The 20,030-nt window shown below is 37.8% G+C and overlaps 1 protein-coding gene across 1 annotated transcript in view; it reads left to right on the forward strand.

Annotated features, from left to right (window-relative positions):
- STOM (stomatin) overlaps positions 1–16,187 on the forward strand; it is a 29,395-nt gene extending 13,208 nt beyond the window's left edge. The window contains exons 3-7 of the mRNA XM_077143231.1: positions 610–682; positions 1,789–1,871; positions 7,081–7,284; positions 8,087–8,221; positions 14,116–16,187. Of these exons, the coding sequence (XP_076999346.1) occupies positions 610–682; positions 1,789–1,871; positions 7,081–7,284; positions 8,087–8,221; positions 14,116–14,310 (690 nt within the window). The 3' untranslated portion in view covers positions 14,311–16,187. The remainder of the gene's footprint in view (positions 1–609; positions 683–1,788; positions 1,872–7,080; positions 7,285–8,086; positions 8,222–14,115) is intronic.
- Positions 16,188–20,030: the final 3,843 nt, after the last annotated feature.

Raw genomic sequence — 20,030 nt, forward strand, 5'->3', positions numbered from 1 at the left:
GGGAAAAACAAAACATGAGGCATATAACCTATTTAGAGGAGAAATATTGCACATTTAAGAAGTTATGGCTTGGAGGGTGTGAATAGATGAGTAAAAAATGAGTAGTAGGGGATTTAAGGGATAAAAAATAGGATAGATTGCAGTACTAGTAGTCAATGAAAGAGAGGGGTAAGAGATAAGAGATGTATGGGTTTTTTCTTTTTATTTCTTTTTCTGGAGTGATGCAGATATTCTAAAAATGATCATGGTGATGAATGCACAACTATGTGACGATAATGTGAGCCATTGAAAGTGTAGTTTGGATAGACTATGGTACATGAGGATATCTCAATAACATTTTTTCAGTGTTATGGCTTGGGAAATAATAGGGGGAATAAGGGATATAGGATGTTGGGGGTTTCTTTTTCTCTTTTTTTATGGAGTAATGAAAATGTTCTAAAACTTGATTGTGGTGATGAATGTACTACTAAGTGATAATACTGTGATCTTATCCTTTGGATGAATTATATGGTGTGTGAATATATCAATAAAATTACATTAAAAAACAAGTTATGAATGTAAATATTTATACTCATATTAAACTATGTTTTGTTTTTTTTTTAATTCTAGATCATAAAAGAATATGAAAGAGCCATCATTTTTAGACTGGGTCGCATTTTACAAGGAGGAGCCAAAGGCCCTGGTCAGTACTACGATTCTGGACTATTTGGAGACTCAAGTTCTTTCTCTTTTTTGATGTGATTTCCCTTATGAGGGTCTCTTCTCTGTTAACTTGGGATGGAGTACATACATGTAGCAGAGGTTGTATAACAATAGTGGGGGTGCTTCCCTTCCCACCCCTTCCTCCCTTTCCTTCCCTCCCCACCCCACCCCTCCCTTTCCCTTTTGAGCTGATAAGATTATTTTAGGCCAGGAATAGCTATAGCGATGGAAGTTTGAGCAGGAGAATCACTGCCAAAGAAAGGCTTTCAGTTATTCATTTGACAAAATTTGATCAAGCTCCTAGTATATTCCAGGCTTTGGGAATTTGAACTGAGACCTGATCCCTACCCTCAAGGATCTGTCTAGTGGAGAGAAACCAAATGAGGAAGCAGACAGTTAGAGTCTCATGTGATAACTGTTACTAACAAGTAATCACAGAGAACTGTGGAAATGCAAAGACTAACTAGTCTGAACTAGTACGATGAGACAAGGTTTTCTGGAACTGATATCTTGGCTGGGTCTTGAGACATGAAAAGGTTATTAGCCAGAGGGGAGGTGTTCCAGACAGGATAAGCAACATGTACAAAGCAATACGGAAGAGGTTGAAGGAATCACATGTAGCTCAGTACACCTGCAGTGCAGGGTATGAGAGGGGAAGTAGCTAAAGAAGTAAGTTGAGGCAGATCAGCTAGGATATTTTATGACTTGTTCAGGGTTTGTATTTTCGGGAAGATTGTTCTGCCTACAGTTTAGAAAATGGAACATAGAGAAACTAAAAGAAATCGAAAGATGGCTTAGAAAGTGATTACATAGGTTCAATTAAAAATATTTTGAGTGACAGTAACAGTGGAGAAAAAGTAAGGAAATGAAACCCACAGACCTTGGTGGGGACAGTTAGATGTGGGAAGTGAGCAAGAAGAGTCAAGAATAACATTCCTGGCTTCTGGCTCATGGTGATGCCATTCACTGAGATGAATTGGGACTTTCATTTGATTTGGTTGATCCTATTAGAATTGAATGGTGATAGGAACTGATTATGTCCTGGTGTCTCTCTGTATCTTCTTTGTATCTTATTATATGTTACAGGTTTGTTTTTTATTCTGCCATGCACTGACAACTTCATCAAAGTGGACATGAGAACTATTTCATTTGATATTCCTCCTCAGGAGGTAGGATTGTCTTTTGCTCTGAATAACTGAGATATCATGTGTGAAAGTGCTTTCCAGTGAGAGGCAGCATAGCATAGTGGTTAGAGTACAGGCTCTAGAGCCTGACTGCCTTCACCATTTTCTAATTGTATGACCTTGAGCAAGTTCTCGTACTTTTATGCCTTAGTTTCCTCATTTATAAAATAGAGGTTATAATAATAGGACCTACTTTAATAGGGTTGTTGTAAATGAGATATTATATGTAAAGTGCTTGGAAAAGTACCTGATAAATAGTAAGTGCTTGTTATTATTACTGTTATTATTAAAAAACAAGAAGTGTAATGTTAGTATCATCATTGTTATCGTCATCATCATTTTTCTACCACGTCTCCAATATAGATTTCTGATGTTTTATATTAGTAATGATTTTGTGCTTTTTCAGACTACTTCACAAATTTTATCACAGTTGAAACTCATAGCAGAATCCCTAGAAAAAATATGGTTGCAGTGAGACAAAGGAATTCTTCCAGAGTACAATGGCAGAGCCAGGACAAAAAACTCAGCTTTCAGGATATTTGTCCATTGCCTTTTGCACGGCTTCATGCTAAAGTCTAGATTAACTCCATCTTAGCCCTTGAAGAAGCATCCTGATTCCCACATTTTAGGAAGTGTAAAAACCATTGCAAACCGAAAACCTGAAAACACAAGGAAGGGAGGGACAGAAGAATACTGTAAGTATTTCCTGGAAAACGAAGGTCCCTCAGCAGGGTGGTAGAGCCTGACCAGGTTGCTTTCTCTTGTTACAAAATGCAGAAACCAGCTCAGGAACTTCTTTGCTGGTACTGGGACTGATCCAAGTTTTTGGTAAGGTCAAACCTTATTTTCCATACATACTTAGGGAGGCCAGAAATTATTTTTACCCACAGCAGAGCAAGACTGAGAGCATTAATGTATTCCCTGCATGTTTTCCCAAATTTCAGGGAAGATTGACTCTCAGAAGGATCCTCTTTTGCATTAGCTTGGAATTCTTCTTGCACTTTGCTTTATGAGCATTTCAGGCATCTGGTAGGGTTGCTTTTAGCTTCAGCCTTCCAGCTGCTCTCTCCTCTCCTGGCAAGCTGCTGAATGCCGAGCAGTTTAGAATTTGGCAAGCACTCCTTTTTCCTATCCCTCGTGAACCTACTGTGAAAGGAGATAAACACTTCTTCCTATGATAAACATTAGTCAGAGAGGCTGCAGCTTTAGAAAGCTCTGGCTGTGGCAAAAGCACAGTGGCAGGCATTTCTTGAAGACTAATACACATTTTCCCATCACATCATGGAAAATGATTAATTTTCACACAAGATGGTCATGTACTATACATTTATTTAACAATCCCCTATTTCTTTTAAAATTTGGAAGTATTTTTTAGATTATTTTAAAAAAAAAGGATTGCTGCTTTAATCCCTGTCAGGGCTGAACAGCAATGTAATAGTGTTGTTGTTATTACCTTCTATTACATAGCTCTTTATACTTCAGAAGGGTCTTATTCACATTTTCTTATTTAATCTTCAAAAAATTTGGATGGAATTGTGCAAATATATTAGCCCCATCTCACATCTAGGAATCTCTAGATCAAATAGTATAAAAGTCAAAGGGGTACAGGCAGAGCTGGAACCACAGTTAGTCTTCTGACTGTTATTCAGTGCTCTTCATCAACAAGTTATATTCCTAGGAACATGTTGCAATTCAATTCATCTCTCATATCTTGACCACTCTGCCATTGTAAAGATTCAGACAAAATCAGACAAGGTCCCTGTCCTGAAGAAATTCATAGTCTAGTAGAAAAGTAGACATGAAAGTAATTAACAGCACTGCAGTAAGGCACAGTGGATGTTCAAAGGGAAGATTGCTTAACCCTGCCAAGTATGTCAGGAAGGGTTCGCAGAGAAAGAGACACTTGAGCTGTGTTTTGAATGATGGTTAAGAATATGCCAGCCTGATGTGGAGAGAAAGGAGAGGATATCCAGGCCAAGGGGATACTGATGTAAAGGCCTAGGGTGATGGAGCCTGGTACATGCAGGGACCTGCACGTGGTCTGATGTATACTTCATGCATGAGGAGAGGGGTAAAATGAGGCCAGAGAGGAATTGCAGGGCCAGATGTCAAAGAACTTGTATACCAAACTAAGGAATTCTCCCGAAGGTGGTAGGAAACTATCGAAGCATTTTAACTAAAGATTACTATAATTAGGAATGATGTGATCACTGTTCCAGTTCGCTAGCTGCTGTTTCTATCTCCTGATGGTCTCTGTTACCAATGAAATTCTCCAAGTTTATTCACTAACGTCAGTTCATATCAGTGAGACCATACAGTATTTGACCTTTTGTTTCTGGCTAATCTCACTCAGCATAATGTCCGTAAGGCCCATCCATGTTGTTACATACTTCATAATTTTATTCTATCTTACGGCTGCATAATATTCCATTGTATGTATATACTACAGTTTGTTTAGCCACTCGTCTGTTGATGGACATTTTGGCTGTTCCCATCTCATCGCAATTGTAAATAATGCTGCTATAAACATTGGTGTGCAAATGTGTTTGTGTCCTAGCATGCTGCAGATACTTTTTTAAAAAATATTTTTATTGAAAAATCTTCACACACATACAGTCCATCCATAGTATACAATCAGTGGCCCCTAGTATCATCAAGTAGTTGATCGTTTTTAGAACATTTGTATCACTACAGAAAAAGAAATAAAAAGAAAAAACTCATACATCCCATATTCCTTACCCCTCCCTCTCATTAACCACTGTATTTCATTCTACCTGATTTTTTACTCTTTACCCCCCTCCCATTATTTATCGTTTTCCTTATTTTTTTACTCATCTATTCATACCCTGGATAAAAGGAGCATCAGACACCAGGTTTTCATAACCACACAGTCACATTGTAAAAGCTCTATAGTTATACAGTCATCTTGAAGAATCAAAGGCTACTGGAACACAGTTCAACAGTCTCAGATACTTCCCTCTAGCCACTCCGAAACACTGTAAACTAAAAAGGGATATCTATATAATACATAAGAATAACCTCCAGAATACCCTCTCAACTCTGTTTGAAATCTCTCAGCCACTGAAACTTTATTTTGTCTCATTTCTGACTTCCCAGTACATAAAGGACTTTCTCAATCCCACCTGACAACTGTCAGGTCCCAGCTCATGTGGGAGTCCTGTACCACTCTGGGAGATTTATACCCCTGGGAGTCATGTCCCACAAAGGGAGGAGGGCAGTGAGTTCACCTTCCAAGTTGGCTTAGAGAGAGAGGCCACATTTGAATAATGAAAGCGGTTCTCTAGGGGTGACTCTTAGACATCATTAGAAGTAGGCTTAGCTTCTCCTTTGCAGAAATAAGTTTCATAGGGGTGAGCCACAGGATTGAGGGATCAGCCTGTTGAATTGGTTAGCCCCACTGCTTGTGAGAATAACAGAAATTCCCCAGATGAGGAAGTTGAATATTTCCTCCTTTCTCCCCAGTCCTCCAAGGGGACTTTGCAAGTGGACTTTTTATTCTCTGCCCAAATTACTCTAGGATCTTTCAGGGCATCACATAAACCTGTACAAACCAACAAGATCTCACCCCCTATTCAAGATTCCATGTAATCATGGTGTTCAAATAAATTGATCGTGCAAGTTAAATTAGATAATATGCTACCCAGAATATAAATTTTGCACCAAATAAGCATCTCTTCCTTTGGTCTCACACAGAAGTTGAAGTTTTAAAATATGAACTATATCATCCTTTGCTCTGTATTCTGATTTACCTTAGTCCTATCCAGGTCAGCTTCATTCATATATCTAGTCGAAATCTGATCACTTTTTAAACTTTTTAAACAATTGCTGTATGGGATAATGCTGACTTTCATAGCTTCAGTGCTGCAACTCAGAGTTTCAGGTGTCACAGAGTTTCAGAGAATGACCAGGTTATACACAACTAGCTCAGTATCTCAGAATTTAGAAGTAACAGTTACAACTCCTGAATATATACAGCTTCTGTAAGAGTTTATAATCTAGGACCCTTTACAATAGGCCCCGTCCTGATAACCCATGCTCTCAACTTCAATTCTCTGAGTTTGTATATTATAGTTAGTCCATATGAATGAGGCATGGTAATATTTGTCTTTTTGTTTCTGTCATTTCATTCAACATACTGTCCTTAAGGTTCATTCACCTACTATGCCTTACAACTCCGTTCCTTCTTGGGGCCACTCATGTATACACAGTTCCCCCTTCCTTTAGGTGGCCTTGTACCCTTAGGCCACATCCATCCATTGTGAATTGCTGAACACTGCCACCCTAAACAGCAGTGTGCAAATTTCCATTCATGTCCCACACTCAGTTCCTCCAGGTGTATATCTAGCAAAGAGCTAGCAGGATCATACGGCAACCCCCACACACACACACACACAGCTTCCTGTGTAACCACCACACTGCCTTCCAGAGGGGCGGCACCCCTCAGCTTCCCTACCAACTGGGAATAAGTACATTTCTTTCTCCACAATTTCTCTAGCACTTGTTCTCTCTGTTCATTTAAAAACAGCTTTGTTTGCACATCATGACAATCCAACCTAAGTAAATAACCATGCCTATGCCATTATACTCTATATAAGGACATTTCCTTTTCTTCTGCAAAGAATCCATGCCCCTCCCCCATATCCCCCATTAGTTGACATGTAAATACTTTTTTACTTGACTTGCTCTTTAAAAACATTCCCTGTGGACATTTCCTTCCAGTTACCCTGTGTTACTTGCAGTTCGTTAGACTTGGACTCTCCCATATACTCTTTGCCTTTCCATATTTTGTTTTCTGCCTAGAATACTCTTCTACTCCACCCTCTACACTCAGAAGATCTTATTATTTCTTTCAAGGCTCAGTTCAGGTATCAGCCTTGATACCCACAACTGTCCACACCTTGTCACTTAAAGCCTCCCTTGACACATCAAACTCCTTGAAGGCAAGAACCAAATGTTTTGATAACTTTATCCCTGGTACCTAGTACAGTGTCTGACCTTAATTAATGTTTATTGAATGAATTGATGAATGTATAAATATATTCTACTTAAATTGTAAAGATATAATTTACTTTAAAGAAAATCAGCTAGTGTTTTAAGATGCTCTATGAAATGACATTCATTACAGTTATATTAAAGAAACAGTTCATTGACAGTTGCTTTCTCCATCTTGTAGATCCTCACCAAGGACTCAGTGACAGTTAGTGTGGATGGGGTAGTCTATTACCGTGTACAGAATGCAACCCTGGCTGTGGCAAATATCACCAATGCTGACTCAGCAACTCGTCTTTTGGCTCAGACTACTCTGAGAAATGTTCTTGGCACCAAGAACCTTTCGCAGATTCTCTCTGACAGAGAAGAAATTGCACACAACATGCAGGTGAGGAGTGTAAAATGAAGCAAAGTGTCAATGGTTGCTTGAGAACCTCATATTAATTCAAGTTGAGGAATCTCTGACCTTTTTTTTCTTTATAGAGAAAGATTTTTACTAACTTGATAGAAGGGGACATATTCACTCTAATAACTCATGGGTTAACAACACTTAGGTTCGCACATTGATATTTTTTATTCCTTCCTATATGTATTTTTTCCCAGAATTAGTATGAACCATTTTTTTTTAGCATCATAGGTCAGAGGCTGTTAGTACAGGTGTTGTTAAATCTTTATTCTATGTATGAGTCCTATGAATTCCCTTGTGACTCATGTTCTCCAGTATTGCCTGTGACAGAGGTTGAGTTAAATCTGCTTGTTTTAAATAAGTACAATAAATATGAACTGAACTATATTATTTGTTTAGACTTCACTGTAAGTAAAATCTATGTCCTTGTCTGATATCCACAACAACCTTATGAAATAGATAGTTTGGTTTCATTCTTTTCATTCTAAAGGGAGAACATTGAAGCAGAAGTTGAATAGTTATGACAAAGACCACAAATGTACAATTGCCATTTGGCCCTTTTAGAAGAAGTTTGCCAACTCTTGCAAAAGCTTGTAGGTAGCAGAAAAAGGATCAGCTCCCCAGTATCGCAGCCCCTACTTCAGCATTCCTTCCACCATAGGATAACTAATATCTCTGTAACTCCCCCAATACCTTGTCTGCCCCAAGTCCCAGTGAATACAGCCACTGTAGGCATCTGGGCTGGGGCTGAGCAATTTTAGCTTACCTTCTCTCTTCCAAACAGTGTACGCTTGATGATGCTACTGATGACTGGGGAATAAAAGTGGAGCGTGTTGAAATTAAGGATGTGAAACTACCTGTGCAGCTCCAGAGAGCTATGGCTGCAGAAGCAGAAGCATCCCGGGAGGCTCGAGCAAAGGTTATCATCTTTTTTGTTTTTTTTTATTGAGCTTTCTTTTTAATTACAAAAAAATAAAAGATATTCATTATTTAAAAATTTGAAATAATTTGTAAGTATTTTGTAAAGGTAAAAGTAAAGATGAAGCCCCATAACCTCAAATCCTATTCTTCAGAGGCCACCACTCTTAACAGTTTGGTGTTTATATATCCAGACCATCACTTTTAGTTTATTGGACTTTATTTAACTGGACTGTTTTAACAAAAGTAGGATGATACTATACATACTGTTACGTACCTTGCTTTTTTTTACTAAACAGTATCTTGTGGCCATTATTGGTACATATAGAGATACCTTATTCACCTATTAATTCCCCCAATAACCTATTAATAGCAAACCAACAGTCCCAATTTAAGAGCAAATGGATAATCTCATCATTTTGCTACCATTCATTCTTTACTTGTTTTAATCTGTTCTTTCATCCTTTTTTCTCTGGATTCTTCTTCCATCTTACTATTCCCTCTTCCTCTTACTTTCTTTCCTCTTTTCTCTTTTTTACTTCTCTTTCTTTGACATCTGCTTTCTTCCCTCCTCTTTTTTTTTTTACATCATCATCCCGGCCTATGCCTTAACCCTACATGGGTTTTATGATTCCTGGGGTAGGTGCTGAGAGGATCTATTGTGATGATAATGCGCAGGGACACAGGGGTATCTCACCAAACCCAAGGACAGAAAGTACAATCGAACCTCACCATGATTTGAACCAGGAAACAGAGAGCAATCAAGACTCTAGGGAGCTAGTCATTTCACTTCCTGGACCACAGGTTATGGTAGTTAGCTCTTGGTGGAAAATGTCTGACTGTCAGGTTTACATGTCTTCCCAGATGAACACGGAAGGAAACTGATCGGCCCAATTCCAAATCTACAGAGGGGAGATTCTCTTTGGTCCAGCCTGGGTCAAGGAGCAAATTCAAATAATAATAAGGTTCCATAGTACCAAGCCTTTGTTTTAGTTTCCTTGGTTGCTCAAGAAAATACTATGCAATGCGTTGACTTAAACAATGGGAATTTATTAGCTCACAATTTTGAGGCTAAAATATGTTCAAATCAAGGCGTTATAAAAAACTTTCCTTTTTCCCCAAACATTGGCATTCTGGGGCTGGTTGCTGGCAATCCTTGGTCTTGAGCTTTTCATATGGCAAGGCACATGGCATCTCCTAGTCTCTGCCTTCTCTTCCGGGTTCTGTTGATGTTCTGCTTCTGGCGACTCCCTCAGTTGTCTTTGTCTCTCTCTGTCTGAATTTCATTTTCTTATAAAGGACTCCAGTCATAGGATTAAGCCCATCCTGATTGAGGAGGGCTACAGCTTAATTGAAATAACTCCATCAAAAGGTCCTACTTACAATGGTCTGTACCTGTAAGAAAGGGTTAAGTTTAAGAACATGCTTTGGAATACATATAGCTCCAAACCACCATACGTATGAATGGATGGAGGAAGGGTGGAAGCTTTCATAGGAGGTGGCTACTGTAGTCTTCACAGATCAACCAAAACACAAGGAGCAAACCAATTTATTGTTGTTGCTGCTATTATTATCATTTGAAACTAACAGTAACTGGTAATAATTGGCTAACCACAGAATGGTAAGTTATGTTAGGGTGCCCTTTAAGGCAGAGATTGGGATCACTATAATTTCTTAGCGCCAAATAGAATAGTAATTCATTTGACATGCTGCTGCCAGAATTTTTAGGTTTTCCGAATATGATAATAGATGTTTGTGATGATGACCTGGTGATACTACAAAATCTCAGGTGCCTTCTCTCAAAACCATGGCATATAGAAGGCTAATTTATATTTATATGATGTTTCTAAGTATTCCCTGACAATCCAATTATTTTGAAAATTAGGAATTTTTTTTTTAACCTAGAATATAGTAATTAACCCAAAGCCCCATTTCCAACCAAACTAAATAATATAATTTATCATACTTAAAGTGTGTAGAATATCAGAGCCAGAAGGATCCTTAGAGAATATCTTCCTAAGGTGCCAAATACCTGGTCCAGATGCTGCCACTCTACCCTCCTATTCCCATGCTAATAATTAGCCACAGAACTGTTTTCCACTGAGCTTATACTTGACATGAGAACCCTTCTAAGCTCTCTAGGCAGCAATGATCAGCTGCTTGGAATTGGCCCTAAAAATGAAACTTGTTTGCCATCCTACTATTCAGATGAAAAATTGAAGTCCTTAAAAGCCCTTCAAGAATATAAAGTTGATTAGTGACAGTGGAAATTGGAACTCCCCTCTGTTCTTCACTCCCTCCACTAAGTCTTCCCAGGATGGAGTGAGCCTCTTCCATAAGCATTCTCACCAGTTTGGTAGGAAAGTACCTATTTTCTCTTTATAGCATTAAGAAATGAAAAAGGCAGCCTGTTGGAATTGTGAATTATTTTATTCCCTCTTGTTGGGGCTGTAAGATTAGTCTAGAAACAGTCTCATTGACTGGCCTGTGACTTTCTGTCTTTAAGTTAGAATTAACATACAGACTCACCAGACGCCTAACCCTTCTGTAAAATACAATAATCCTGTAACAACTGTAAGGTTTATATTTAAGTTCTCAAGAAAAATAGGAGGGTCACAGTGTTTTCAGCAGATAAATTGCAAAGGAAAAGAAAGATAAGGCTGTAAAGTTTACAGATTATGAGACTTCACAGAAAAACTCAAGTTCATTAGCCATTAGGGAAATGCAAATTCAAATCATAACCAGTTGCCACACTATACGTCCATCAGAATGGCTAAAATTTAAAGAAACACAGCAAAAACAAACAGAAAATAACTAGGTCTGGGTAAGGGTAGAACTGTATCTCATTCTGCTGGCAGAAGTATAAATTGGTACAACCATTTTGGAAAACCATCTGCTAGTATCTACTTAAACAACTCTCAGTGGCTTAAATGTAATGTCTTTTGTGCTTGCATTCTACCTTATTTCTTTTTCATAACTCTCAGAAAAATGCCTGTCATATGCTTTCAGGCTCATATTTCTAAGCCTAGTATTCTGTTAATTGAGAGGGTGGAGTGTAAAAATGCAAAAGATCACCTTTTGCTGTCAGCCTACATTGTTTGCCAGAAGGGAAAAGCAGTACCAGTCCTACATATGTGGAAATGCCAATTTTAAAATGGTAAATATAAATGATGTTGATTGACATGGTAAAAGCCCCACATACCCGTTAAGTAGCATACTCTGCTCTCTAAGATGCTATCAACAGAGTATACTGGGCCTATATTTAGACAAAGCCAGTGGTATTGTTTTCACATCTTTGGCAGCTCATTCAGAGCAGCTTTTCTCTTAACAAAATGTGTGCCCAGCCAGGTTGATCCGACTTCCCAGTTGAGAGATTGTATATTGATTGGAGATGAGTTATCTTTGCAACTGGTCCATGTCCAGGTAAAAAAAAAAAAAGTGCTTAATTGGACATCTGAGATGACATGGAAAAAAAATCAAAGCCTGCTGTTCTTCTGGCAGGGTTTTTAAATGCATTCTCTACCAAGCTTGCCTTGGAGTATAGTTACATGGCTGTCTTTGAGCATTTCGGGCACTTTCCCCTTCTCACAGATCTAGGTAATCCATAATAGTTTACCTTGATAAATTAAGGTTTCTGTCTTCTCAGTAAGTACTCTATCTTTATGCCTTAACTCAGTAAACGGCACTACCCACATGTCCTAAACCTAGAAACCTGAGACTCAGCCTTTGTTTCCCTCTCTTCCAAATTGGGTTGATTCTCCCTCTTGAATAACTCACAAATCCAATTCCTTCTCCATCCCCATCACCAACGAATCACAGCAGTGGCTCTGAAGCCTTTCCAATAACCACTCTTGTTCTCAGTCTCGTGTTGGAATATATCCTGAGACATTTTCTCAAGCTGGGTCTGAGGAGGTTACTTATTGGTGGTTTCCCATTGTCTATAGAATGGAGACTAAACACCCTGTTTAGTTTTCTGGAATACACCAGCTTTTTTTATACCTTAGTACCTCTTCATATGTTCTGCTTAAAATATTATTCCTCGTTTTTGCCCAAATAGCAAACTTTTCATTCTTTACTATTGAACTTAACCTCTCCACTTCTCCCTCTGCAGAAATTACTTTCCTCCGTGTGTTAGCACTGCACTGTGTATAAATCTCTGACATATTTATCTCACCGGAATGAAATTATTTGTTTCCTTGTTTGTTTACCCTACTTGATAGACGCTCCTTCAAGCCAGGGATTCCACTCTCTGGTCCTAGCACCTATGTTGGACTTGACACCTAGAAGGCCCAGAGTTTGCTGTAGAAGTATGTTAATGCAATTTTATTGGTCATAAGACCATTGCTCCTAACTCTAAGGGTTGCAGGAGTATTGTAAACCATTAATATTTTGAGATCCATGTGAGGACAACCTGGTGAAACTGCATTTTTTAATTTTGATGATTATGGTAACTTTTTCTTCTCCTAAGATTGTGAATTCAAAGTAGCTTCTGTGTCATTTATACATTAAGGCATCACTGGGCCCACAGACCTGGTCTTGACTTGTCACTTACCATTCCTTTATAATAGCCTCCATTTACACCTTTGATATTTAATATACCTTTTGTCTTCCTTACAGTAGTCCTATTACTTAGGTGTTTTACCTAAGAATAAGACACTGAGGCTCACAGATATTAAAAACCTGTGTGAGAACACACAGCTAGTAAATATTAGATTGGGCTTTTAGCTCAAGACCATCTAACTTCAAAGCTTCTGCTCTCTCCACCATTCCAGTGATCTTCAAACTTTTTTTGTCCATTTTTACCTCTAAAAGAATTTAGAAAAACTATATACCATCACACATTTTAAATTGACATGTAAAATTTTTCATCTCAGATTTATTTACTTACAAAGCATATAATTCCTGGCATGTTGCAAATATCGACATTTTAAAATAAAATGATTGACATCATTCTCTTTTAAGTGTATCAAATGAAAACTAAATAACAATGATTAATCATCCATTTTAGGGTATGTGAATAAGCTCCTTTTTAATAGGCAGAAATTTTTCATTGTTTCTTTTTCTCCTTGAGCTTATATTTCTATTCCACCCCTCCCAGGATCTATTTTCCTAAGATAATCATAAATATTGTTATAAGTTATTTTGCTTATTAACCTACTGTAACAAATTTAGCATATACATTTTATGTTTTTTTTCACTTCCTGTAACTAAAACAAGGCTCTAAATGCTCCCAAATTTTTTCTAAATGAGAAATAAGTTTTACTAGAAATTAATGAGATGAATAAGGAATTAACTCAGATATTTTTGGAATGCTTTTACTTATTGCTGGAATGATGCAATTCAGCATCCAATTCTATTCATATTTTTCTTTTTTAGAGACTTTTTTTACATAAATAAGATGGAAATGGAAGTTTTTGTTAAAGTAATATTATCCAGTTCTTAGCACTCTGAATTTATGTGCTAAAATATATATCCATCTTTCATCAAAAAGTATTTTTAAATGATCTGTTTAAGCTTTCAGTTTGATGAAATCCTCTTTCCTTTCTTTGAGATCAAAGAATTGAAAATCCACCTGACTTGCAAAAGGATTTGTCTCTAGTCATTTAGAGTCATTCACTTTCTCAACATCTACATAATATTTTGAATTATCCCTTTGTTTGCTACCCTGGAAAGTGGGAGAATGGCATAGTAAAAGAGGAGTCTTGACCTCAGGCAAATCAATTTTAGGAAAAAGTACATTTGTAAATTAGTAACTGGAAATTGGTTTCTTTAAAATTATTCTGGCATACTCCCTGAAGAGTTTTGTGTAACACCTGAAGTATACAAAGTTTGAAGATCAGTGCACTGTGCCATGATATTTTCTCAACTTGACCTCTCCCTTCCACTTTGCCATAGGTCATTGCCGCTGAGGGAGAAATGAATGCATCCAGGGCTCTGAAAGAAGCCTCCATAGTCATCACTGAATCTCCTGCGGCCCTTCAGCTCCGGTACCTTCAGACACTGACCACCATTGCTGCTGAGAAAAACTCAACGATTGTCTTCCCTCTGCCCATAGATATGTTGCAAGGCATCATGGCGGCAAAACACTGAGCCAGACAGGCCAAGGCAGAGAGATGAGCTCTCCCCTTCCAAGATACAGTGGGGGACCAAATTAGCCTTTAACCTGTAGGAAAGAGCAGAATAGGGAAACTTGAATATTCTCCCTCATTTTCCTTTTCCATATGTTGAGTTTGGTATTCTTAGAATATACAGTGATGGTCATAAGAACAGATGAAAGAATTGCTAGCTTGTAAATGTCGAGAGAGAGTGATAGATTGGTGATTTATATAAAATAATCTCTTACTCTTTAAAACATTTCAAAGTTCTTATTTTTATGGATGTGGTAGGTTAAATCACTCTTCCTTGGGCTCTCATTGAGTCATTCAGCATCCTGTATCAGCAGTCAGGCCAGAGGCAGGAACGTAGCCTGTAACTACCACCTGATATCCCGGGCTGGATAAGTGCTTTGCAGAAAGTGATCTCCTTATGTTACAGCAGGCTTCTCGGGGCCATGTGTGCCTTACTTCCATAGAACCTTAATTGAATGAAATTTTCTTAACATCTGTTTACTTTCAAGTTTCAAGATAATCCTCATGAGAGTAGGCATTTTCTTGCCTGTGCCTATCAGTGCTAGAGGAAATGGTCGAGACTAATGAGAAAGATTACCCTATCCCTTCAAAGACTCTAAAATCTGCTATTATAGAGGTCCTTTTTGTATATAATGTGTGTGTGTGGCTTTTCAAAAACTTTTTGAATCTCCTTTATAAGTAAATGATTCTTGTCTGTGTTCTGTCTTTCAAACCAGCTAAATAGTTGTCCCAAAAGTGCTTTTTCTCACTTTTGCCTTTTTTCATATATCAGGTTTTAAACAGTTTTGATTTTTTAATAAACTTTTCTCTAATTTCTATAAACAATTGTTTGTATACCCATTAAATAGCGTAAGGACTAATACGCTTTTTTATTCTCTTCAGAAAACCATTATGTCTTACTATATGCATGCTATTAACTATTGAACACTGTGAAATATCTTGGCTATCAATCTCATTCATTAAGTAATATAAGGAATTCACAGTATATTGGACGCATAATGTCTAAGTAGCTTGGGCAGATGCTGTCAAGCTTCGGGTATCTATATAGATAATAGTGTTTTCAAATCCCCACCTTTTTCCTAGTCATTCTTTTTTATGACATATATATATATATTGATGCTGCAAGAGGAAGTGGTCAGCCTCTTTGGATTAGTTTATTAGTCTGTAAAATTAGGAAACACCTTCCATTTTGCAAATGCCTGTGAATCTGAGCAACCTGGCATTCATCCTACTGGTCCGGAAGGCTGTTTGGTAACATTTGAAATAGTTACTCTTTGAGGCTCTGAGTTCACAAGAGAAGTCTAAGAATAGTGGCTTCCTTACCCAGAACCACGCTTCACATTTGTCTTAAACTGGATTACTCTCTGTTAATCACAGCCTATAAGTGTCCCCTGTCCTATACTCTCAAGTTTATTTTAGAAAGCCTTAAGCCACCACTCTCCCTGTATCCAGGTTCCTAGCTGAGTTTATTAGAGTCATATGGAGGGGGCATTTTGACCTAGAACTTAAGTTGCATTTATATTTTGAATTTTAAAATAATTGTTTTTTCTGTTTTGTGAGGTATCTCACCTTTGACCACTGAGGACCAGGAAACAGCCTGGTTGAAAATCTCTTCTCAGACTTATAGCGACAATGGTTTTGGTTCCTTGAGTTTCTGTATCTCCAAATACTAATCAACTTTGCATTTTGGCTTGTGAATTCATAGCCCAATAGGTGGAAGTAATTGCTTGAGGGTAGGAAGTATAGAAGGAACTCTAGGATAAGTGTTAGTGCAAGAGTTTTCTCCAGGTGACTTCCCTTTCCAGTGATAAACATAATAAAGTGTGCACTTTTACTAATTTTCTTTGGGTGAGAGTCTTTTCCTGCCTGCATTTAGTTTGTGTGTTTCATTTTTTGGAAGTAGCACATAAAATCCTTCAGTTCTCACCTGGCTGCCTTGGCTCTTTTATATGGCCAGAAGAAGGGGAGAGGCTGAATAACCCAACGGCATCTTCCATGTCCAAACTCTCTCCAGTGCACCTTCCTACACATTTTCTCTAGGGAATTTGAAATCCATGCACTCCCCTGAAGCCATGGTGGGCTTCACTGCCCCTTTGCCTTCCTCCAAATAGGACAGTAACCCACTTTTGCTGTCAGTCAGTTAATCCCATAGCCATATCCTCTGCCCTGTGCTCAAGCACTTGTACATACATTCTATCATTTTATCCTTAACACAGCCTGCTGAGATATACTTTTAGTAACCCCATTTTCAAATGAGGACACCAAGGCTCAGAGGTTAAAACTTACCCAAAGTTACATGGTTGGCAAGGAGCACAGCTGGGATTCAAACCCAGATCTGTCTGATGCTAAAGACTCCTAAGGTACCTAAATGTACCTTTGTGTGAACACTGCCTGCTCCACCTGCCCAATACACACACCACCATCAAGTCTTTTTACATATAGGTCACAACTTTTTAACGCTGTTTGTCACTGTTCATTCAACTAGTGAAACTGTTTATGTTCAAGCAGATCTTGAAATTTAAACTTTAGTTTTGAGCACCTGGATCTAAGCCAAAGTTTAGTACAAATGAGGGAAGTAGATTGTTTATGACCACAGCATGTTATAACATATTGGCCTAGGCAGGAGGAAACCAGTGTGTTCCATGGATCTTTGAGTTTAATAGCCCTTTAAAATATATTATCTCTTGTGAGCCTCACAACACAAGTATTGCTAGCCCAAGGTCACTCAGTAAATAGTGAACCCATTACCCTTCCCAAAGTGGTTTTCTAACTTTTTAGCAGGAGACCAACCCCTTTTTTCTAAGGAAACTACACTGATATAAGAATTGAAAGGTCTTTTTTTTCTTTTGTGACTGCCTCTTTAATTTCATAGAACAAATGTCTACGATGAAATCTTTCCCAGGAAATTACAATGGCAAGTTTAAAGATAAAACTCCTTATGAATACACAAAGTTGATTGCCTTATGCAACAACTCCACAAAAATACACATTTTACAAAAGGACTTACTGGTACCATTAATATCCTGCTATTGGATCTCGGTTTTAGTAGAAAATAAAATGTGTTACAAAGTATATCAGAAAGAATTTTTTATACAAAATTGCCTTACTATTTGAGAGTATGAAGTAATAATCACGGTTGCATTAAAAGTCTTTTACAAGTATATATTCTTTTTTTAAATATTTTTATTGTAAACCTTAAACAAACATACCTTTTATAATTGGTGTACAATCAGTGGCTCACAATATCATCACATAGCCACATATGCATCATGATGATCATTTTTTTGAACATTTGCATCTCTCCAGCAAAAGAAACAAAAAAGAAAAAAAGATAGCCCTTACCCCTCCCTCTCATTGACCACTAGTATTTCAATTTACTCAACTTATTTTAACCTTTATTCCCCCTATTATTTGTTTATTTTTTATCCATACTTTTTACTCATCTGTCCATACCCTAGATAAAGCAGCATCAGACATACGGTTTTCACAATCACCCAGTTACATTGTAAAGCTATATCGTTATACAATCATCTTCAAGAAGCATGGCTACTGGAACACAGCTCTACAGTTTCAGCTAAAAGGTATACATTCTTAAGTTCAAATGTATAACATTTAACATAAAATTAATCAATGAGAACAATGAAGCTGTTTTGTTAAAAAAAAAATCATTAGCCAGTTTCGAATACCTTTTTTTTGTAGTCTTAGATCAGGTTTTGCATTCAGTTTCTCCTTTTTTCTTTCTGTGGTCTTTATTAAAACACTTTTAAAGTGGAGTTATCTGTAAACTTATTGAAGCATCTCAGAATTCTACAGATCACAATTTGAAAACCACTGGTCATAAGTGCTCTTCTTACTATACCATCAAACCTGTAATGTGGCCTTAAGTAAGCTCGTATTCCCTCTCTGAGCCTCATTTTCTTCATCTGGAAAATAAAGCTGTCTTCCACCTATTCGGGTCTTAGACCTTTTGAGAATGTGTTGGAAGCAACAGAACGTTGTCTTTGAAAATTGTAGAGGTGTGCACACACAAATTTGTAAACATTTTAGGCAGTTCACTGATCCCATTACCAAGCCTGGCCAAAGATTTAAGAAGCTATACAGTTGTGGGCTTTTTACTTTGTAGGAACTAAGGGGAAGGCAAAGAACCACAACTTATTGAATGCCAAGTACCAGTACGGTACTTTACACACTTTCTTTCACTTCCATGCATAATCCCATTTGGTTGTATTGACCATGCCATGGTAAAATCCCTGAATTCTTGGGGCTAGTTAATGGTAGTCTCTTACCTGGATGCTGATATCATGTCTACAGTAGCTGAGATTCTGATCAGGTTGGGATTTTCCTGAAGGAGCTCCACTTGGTAATAGAAACAGCCCTTTCCAATTGACACTGTACTCAGTAGTTTGGTGAGAAAAGAAATTGAAATGACTGGCAAAACAGGTTTTAAAAAGTTATAGTAACTTTAGCAACCATAATGGAGATGGGGAATCTTCTCTAAAATATCCCAGAAAGAATCATCTGGAAAATAAGCTCTCTGAAATTTATTCAATGCCACAAGACTGAAATAACTATTACTATTAATAATTATTATTTTCAGCAGCTGGCCCCAGCAGACTTCAATAAAATGGCTGCCTGTCTAGCATCCTTTACCCCTTTCCTCCTTTCCAGGAACTATGGCTATGTCAGGTCTCTCCCCATTAGGCTCTCACCTCAGATGAAGAGAAATTCACCCCCAGTTCTGAGTATTAGCCTACCTGGCCTGTGGATAATCCCATCCCCTCATCCATGATTCATTCAGGAATGGTTAAGTGATTCTTGTATGGGCTCTTAGGACCTGAGAGAGGCTTTCTATGGGCTTAGGAGCAGTTCTTCCCTTTTCTGGGAAATCTTCTAGAAACAGTGCCTTTTCTTTTACTCTGGGCATAGCCACGCTTGGATGTGAGAGCCAGAACACCAACCGCTATTTCACTACCAGATTGGGGAGGGCAGAGCCAAGAGAAAATCAGAAAACCCAAAGCCATTGGATCTAGTCAACCAGAAAGTTCCTTTATGCTCTGCACTATCATTTATGGGAGCACATAAATATGCTTATGGTTTAATGTGATTTGCATTGGTTTTTCATTGCTCATAGCCCACAATATCCTGTCTGATACACATTGCAATGGGTCTTTATCTTCACAGATGGATAATAGCTCCTTCTGTGTACTAGGCTCTTTTGATAGGCTTAAAAAAACTTTTTTAAGCACTTACTATGTAACAGACATTGTGCTACAGCATTTTGCAAACACATTAACTCCCCAAGCCTCATGAAAACTCTTAACTGGGCAGACACCTTTTTTTTTTTTATATAAGCAAGTGAGAAAAGCTTATTGAAGAGAGAGGACATATTCAAAGGTTGAATGCAGGCCTGCTCAAGAGAGAGCTGTGCATAGGTTGCTCAGCCTATGGGTTTTTATCAGATTCAACAAAGGAAGGTGGGGTTTGAGGTGTTGGTACATTGGGATTGGTTAGTAAACATTCAAATTAAGGGTTGCAAGTAGGCCATTGTGATTGGACTTCTATACATTCTTGTGATTGGCTAGTAAACATGTAAATTAAGGATTATAAGTGTTAACTTGTAACACTTGAGATAGGCTGAATAAACATTCAAATTAAGGATTGTACAGAGGCTATTGCAGTTGG

Source organism: Tamandua tetradactyla, chromosome 2 (assembly GCF_023851605.1).
Source record: "Tamandua tetradactyla isolate mTamTet1 chromosome 2, mTamTet1.pri, whole genome shotgun sequence".
Classification (NCBI taxonomy): domain Eukaryota; kingdom Metazoa; phylum Chordata; class Mammalia; order Pilosa; family Myrmecophagidae; genus Tamandua; species Tamandua tetradactyla.